This window comes from Eurypyga helias, unplaced genomic scaffold (assembly GCF_000690775.1).
Source record: "Eurypyga helias isolate BGI_N326 unplaced genomic scaffold, ASM69077v1 scaffold13203, whole genome shotgun sequence".
Lineage (NCBI taxonomy): Eukaryota > Metazoa > Chordata > Aves > Eurypygiformes > Eurypygidae > Eurypyga > Eurypyga helias.
The window spans coordinates 36517-42945 of record NW_010240785.1 but is presented as its reverse complement, the minus strand read 5'-3'; the positions used below and the strand labels follow the sequence as shown (position 1 = coordinate 42945).

General features: G+C 36.0%; 1 protein-coding gene across 1 annotated transcript in view; it reads left to right on the top strand.

The window, feature by feature from the left end:
* Positions 1 to 2357: 2357 nt before the first annotated feature.
* C2CD5 (C2 calcium-dependent domain containing 5) overlaps positions 2358 to 6429 on the top strand; it is a gene marked incomplete at both ends in the record, with an annotated part of 38493 nt that continues 34421 nt past the window's right edge. Inside the window, 3 exons of the mRNA XM_010148565.1 lie at positions 2358 to 2444; positions 3865 to 4036; positions 6285 to 6380. Of these exons, the coding sequence (XP_010146867.1) occupies positions 2358 to 2444; positions 3865 to 4036; positions 6285 to 6380 (355 nt within the window). The remainder of the gene's footprint in view (positions 2445 to 3864; positions 4037 to 6284; positions 6381 to 6429) is intronic.

Below are 6429 nucleotides of genomic sequence, written 5' to 3'. Positions count from 1 at the left end.
GTTTATTACATGAATGACAGTCATTTAACCTAATATTTCAGTGTTTGCTTTCAGATGTTTTATCGGTCAGTTTTTAATTTATAAACTTTTCTTTTGTTGTAATTTTAAATTTGATTATTCGGCTGCTTGCAGCAACTTGATGTGTGCTAATAGGAGACAGGGAAAACAGGAATAGGAAATACAGTTCTCTGATGAGTTTCATTTGGCCTGTTTTTATGGTGTCTTGGGGAGAAACAGCTCTCCTCTGCTGTTGGTCACTTGTTCCCAACCTTTACAAAACGTTTTCACTTAAATAAAAATGAAAAGTTGAGGTAATGGTAAGTTACTAGTCGATTACTGGCCTTTAATTTCCTTGTTAAATTTTCTAATATTAACCTAGAGCTAGAAAAGTAAACGAGAAAATATGTTCGAGCTCTTCCTTGGCTCAGATTATGCCTAACTTGGACTGTCCCAGCATGTGTGATCTAGAGCAAATTAGCACAATTTCTTCTGTAATTGTGCTGCTCGGTTTGTACAGCGGACAGCAGCGTAGTGCTTGATTATCTCTCCTAGCTTTAATGAACTAGCTTGGCTACTGGAGAAGCTCAGTTGTAGCTGCCTGAGGCTCCAGGGGAGCTAATTTGCTCCCTCGGTAACATGTAAAAAATAGGCGGGTGGAGCTCTGGGCTCTCGGGTCTTGTTTGCTTCTGATGTACAAGATAGCTCTGTTAGAACTAGTGTCAATACCGTTTTCTTATACTGCTTTGTGTGAGGAACACGGGTTCTGAGTGGCAGTGCTGGTAGCTTTTGGTACGCACAGGGACTGTATCGATGATATTTTACACTAAGGTTGCTTACTCCTGTCCTTTCGTACCACTCTGGCATTTAACTTTAAAGCTTACTTTGAAGTAACTTCTTTTCGAAAGCATTTCTGTTCATTGAATCAAATAGAGGGGCCCGGTGGTTTTTTTATTAGTTTCTTTGGTCACAGAGGGTTCTGTTGACTGAGGTATGCAGAGTTATATACAGAGCTCTGTGTGAATGTATAGTCCAGTTCTGCAGTGCTTTGGGCTTTTTTAATTAACTTAAGCAAGTGCAGAATCTCTTCAGACTTGGGGTGTGCACCTGTGCAAAATGATCACCGTGTTACTGAAACTTACAAAGTGTTTTTTTTTTTTACTTTCTTGAGCAAAAGTGTTTAAAAAATCGCTATACCATTTCCAAAAACTAAGCCTAAATTTAGTCTCCAAAACCCACTTAGACTCTTAAAAAGAAAACGACATTCTAGATCCACAGCTGTCTTTAACTGCAGCACTTGTTTTCTACCAGCACACTCATTTTCTCAAAGATTTTGAATGAATTAAGAAACATAACTCTGGTTATTTGTAAGTACCATCAGATTCTTGGTATGAGTTGAAGTGCTGTCTTGAGAGGCAGCATTTGGAGAACTACACATATTTGAAAACAATTTGGAATGAAAACTGCCGTGAAATAAAGGCTCTTTATGAGCAGCACGGTTTTTTGATGTATGGAGCATCACAGAAATTGTTTCACTTTTTTTTTTTTTTTTAAACCCAAACCAAACCACAAATGGGGTCGTTCTGAAATAGACTCCTGTGGAGACCAAATGGAGATTCCTGAAATAGGGCTGTTATGTGGTTGAAGGTGCACTGATCAAGAGAAGTATGGAGAATATTTAATCTCAGGAGTGGAGGTTACAGGGATATATATGGTTACATATATAGATATATAGTTCCTCTAACCTTTTTTGCCTGTATGCTTTCTGGAATTTTCTATATTTTTAAGAAAGCAGTAGAAACGGTTGAGTTGCTTCCCCGTTGCTGCTCAGAATTCACTGATAATGTGTCTGGCATATTAAGATAGCAGTTAATGGAGCTGGTTTCAGTTATGTTGGGGAGATTTCTGAAATTTAAGAAATAAATTTACCAAGGTTACCATTTTATTTTTACATTTCTTTTATAAATTGTCAATAAAGCTGATTTAGAAACTCTAGAGCAAACAGTAATAGGACGTGAACTATAAATATTTAGCTAGAATGCTTTTGCTTACAGTATTTCTAAACAGAAGTAGACTACACCATGTGACTTTGAATAGCAAATATAAGTGATATTTTTGTATCTCAAGTGACAGGAGGAAAAGAAGAAATTTTAATAGTGGGAGAGAGATTTATTTGGTGTTATGATACATAGAAGATTACTTACTGATACATGTGAATTGATTAGAAAAGTCACTCACTGAAAAGATTTGTTAATATTATTGAAATACGTATTTGATATTTTTTGCTTGTGTAGATTTAATGAGTTTCTAAATTTATTTCTTAATACTTATTACTAATAATTGAACACTTGTCTTTTTAGGTAAAATTTGGAAATACAACATTTAAGACAGATGTATATCCCAAATCACTTAATCCTCAGTGGAATTCTGAGTGGTTCAAATTTGAAGTAAGTATTTTTTAAGAGTTCACTTGTATCTGTATAGACACTGGTTTAGATGCCTTTAATGAAATAATTTCAGTTCAGGCAGAAAGGGAGTTTTGGGGAATTAAGTGTATTTCTGTTTAAATACACATGAAGCCTTTTCAGCAAACCTATCTGCAGTTAGACCATGTTTGCTGAAGGTGTATCATTGGCTTTTTAGGAGTGTTTGTAAAGATAAAAGCTTGCCAGGTTGGATCCAACTCAAATGTTATTCTGGGCAGTACTAAAAAAGACAGGGCAGGGGTGAAAGTAGGGGAAAATAGCATTATGGATCAGGTTTTCAGATACCAGTACGGGTATGCTTGTATTATTTTCAAGGGGTGATTTTGAGTAAGGAAAGTTAATTGGTATTTGAAAGGTTACTTTGGGTTGCAAAAATAATGCACTTGACAGAGAAGAAAATGGAGAATTCCTGTGAGAAGATTAGAAAATTAAGAGCTTGGCTAACAATTATCGGAGACTTTATTTTCCCATTTCCTTATGTAATAATTAGGGCACTCAGCATTTTCCTGTAATTGCTTGTTGCTTTCCAGGATCTAATTCCTTGATGCCTGGTGACATCATACCTGTAACAAGTGTTTACATTTTTTTTTTTTTTTTGTTACTGCACTTTTTATTACTTTAAAAAAAATTATTCAGAATAAATTAATTGTTAAAACATTTGAATACGTAATACTGGTTCATTTATAGTGCTGTAAGATAATATCACATGTATAAACATGGTTGTAATATAGGTACCTGTAATGAGTGATGCAATAGCTGGTAATGTTAGAAATATTGTAGAGCAGGTACAAAATAGTGAGGTTAGGCACATTATTAATCAGGTGGAATGGTTGATTAAGAGCGTCAGCAGTCCATGTTGATTAAGAAAGTAGTAGTGTGGTGCTGAAACTCTATCAGTTTTCTGTTTGTATTTTTCAGTTTCTGGGGTTGTTTCGTAGGGGAGGGGAAAGAGCCGATCTGTGTGGAGGGTTAACTCTGTTCATATAAATAAAGATAACTTCAGAGTATAATAGTCGTCTGAGATGCTTTATCTTAAATTTTCATGTGTTTTTAGGAAAAGTATGTATTGTGGAGATGGATAGACAGTCCAGGGAATGTGACTTAAACCAAATCATACGGAATTTTAACATGTGTAAACTCTGTAACCTTGTTTTTCTGTTCTTCTCACAGTGATAACTCTGGTTCCAGGATCTCACCTGCGAAGGGCAAAAGTAAAAATACGTGAATGTGTTCTTTAGATACAGGGAGTTGAAATTCCAGATTTATCTGTGTCAAGTTGCTCTACATAACTAACTTTCATCTTTTTTGCATTTGTTTTTCAGCAGTGTTTCCCTGCATTTTTTAAAAAACACTCAGATTCCATGTTCATATTTGTTTCTAGGTAGATGATGAAGAGCTACAAGATGAGCCACTCCAGATTACAGTTCTTGATCATGATACCTACAGTGCTAATGATGCCATTGGCAAAGTGTACATAGATATTGATCCTTTGCTCTATAGTGAAGCAGCCACAGTTATTTCAGGATGGTTTCCAATTTATGATACAATTCATGGTAAGATTTGCTACGTTAAAAGTAAAACAATGTTGTTTGAGATGTAATCTGCTTTTTACAATCTTCATTTCTGTAAGCTGTCTTCAGAGATTTGTAATAATTTTAGCCTTGGGAGCTGGAAAGCTACTTTTATGGGAGTTTTTTTCCTTATTTCTGGCATGAGAAAATTTCTGGCATAGTAGTTCAGACTAGTGCTTGGCAGAACGCCTTCCACAGAACTTGTGACAAGTGGAAAGAAACCTTCACGTGGTATTTAAAACAGACTGCAAAGTTCAGATTAAAAAAAAAGATGCAAACATACTTTTCCAATTGCCTTGTGTTTACTAAGAGAATATTCGTTTGCTGAAGTCACTTGGGCTGTGCCTTCCTGGGATGCTGGATAAACTTCACTTGAGGTGGAGGGACAGGATGTGACATCTCCAACATGAAGTACAAGATGAAATTCTTTTTCCCTGCAGAGAGTACTCTCGGTGCTAGGTAGATTTCATCAGAATATCTTGAAGGTATGAGAAAATGAAGTTAATGATATTTTTGCCTTCGATTTTCATGAAATACAACTTTTGTCCCAGAAAGTCGAGGTTGGTTTACAGCAGTTAGCTTGCTGCTTCAGTGCCTTACTGCAGAACATCTGCGTGGTTGTCATTGCCACCCTTGTTCATTCTCCAGTGTGAAGTAAATGACCTGCCTATGTTAAAGCTAATTATAACTCGTTGTTGGGAAGTAATTAGTCACATTTGCTAGATGATCATCGTAACTGATGCAGAGTATTTCTTATGTTTAAAACAGTTATGTTGAATTTGACTTTTCTGAGAAATTAGTATGTATTTTTCCTCCTTATCCTTTTATTCTATTCACATTTTTCTATGGTATGTTTTCTTTTGAAGTTAAAATTACTGAACACTTCTCTCAGGATGTGTACAACTTGTATGTCAGAGAGAATTAGATTTCTCTATATTTTTCTACATCTGTTAGTATTTCACAGCTTTTCACTTTTTTTCTATTTCAGTAAAATTCGAATTCTTATATTTTCATGCTCATAGCTGTAGTTTCTAATTATCTTGATCCTTGGCAAACGGCAGTAATTGATGCTTCCTTAAAAAAATCAATGTAATGGTTATATACTTTTTTTTTTACCTCAACATGATTATTTATGCAAATATATGAACCTGAGGCACTTCCTGTTACAGTAACTGAAGGCTTCTTTCTATTGGCATTTTGGAAGATAGATCCAGTTGACTTTCTTGCAGTAATGCCAGAGTTAATCTGAATAACACTTTTTGTTGAGTGTCATATACTATGTGATGTAGGCTTCTGAAGACACTAGAGATCAGACTTATCAAGAAGTTTAGTCCTCAATATGTCAGAACTTTATATATGAAATGATTTTGTTGCTGGGTGGGGAAAAAGAAGAAAAAGCTCAGAATAGGCAAGTAGCAGAATCGAAAACGAATGGCTGTGTGTTGCAAATATTCCTCTCTTAGTAAGATTTAAATGTGGCCAAAAATGGAGCTTTATCTAAAAAGTGTGTAATACCTTATATTTTTATGTATTTATTCTGATAGTTGAAGTATTTTGCAGACATTTTCTGTGCCACTTTGTGGTTCTAGAAAGAACCATACATTTTCTTACTGGATTGAACTTCAGAGAACAGCTTTACTGCAATTTTGAAACCATTTCAGGGAGAAAATATAAAAGCCTTTTTGGGTTTGATCAGAGCTTTTTGATATGAACAGTTCTTCAGCTTCAAGGCATCCATATTCAAAGTTAGTACTTCCGACCTTTTGTGCTAAGGATATCTTACATACTGAATTTATACCCTTCCTGCACTGATGGTCCAGGGGAAAGGAGCAGAGAGCACGCTTGCCCGCTGCTGTATCAGGATCTCTTTTCCCAATCCCATCTTTCTTTTGAAGTCCTGTTTGGTGCAGCAGGTATGTGGGGACTGATGCTTGCATAGCTTCAGCCTCAAAGACTGGGCAGAACTAGAAGCTTCCTCTGGGGTGGCATCTCTGCAGCAGCGCTGAGAGGCAAGGAACTGTGTTCCTGTTTCTCTGGCCCAGGCTAGAACTGATACATGACCTGCCCGTTGAACTGAGCGGTTCTGGCAGGATTATAGTACATTCTTTGCAGAAAAACTAACTCATTGGTAATAGAAAGTCCATTAATTACTGTTAGGGAATAGTTAAGAGGGCTAGTTTTCTATTAATTTCTAATACAGCATCTCATTTTTCATCTTTTTTATTGATAGGTATACGTGGGGAGATCAATGTGGTGGTGAAAGTAGATCTCTTCAATGATTTAAACAGATTTAGGCAATCATCCTGTGGAGTCAAGTTTTTTTGCAGTAAGTAGAGGAAAAAAATTTATTTGAACAACAGCATCCCTCTCCCCCC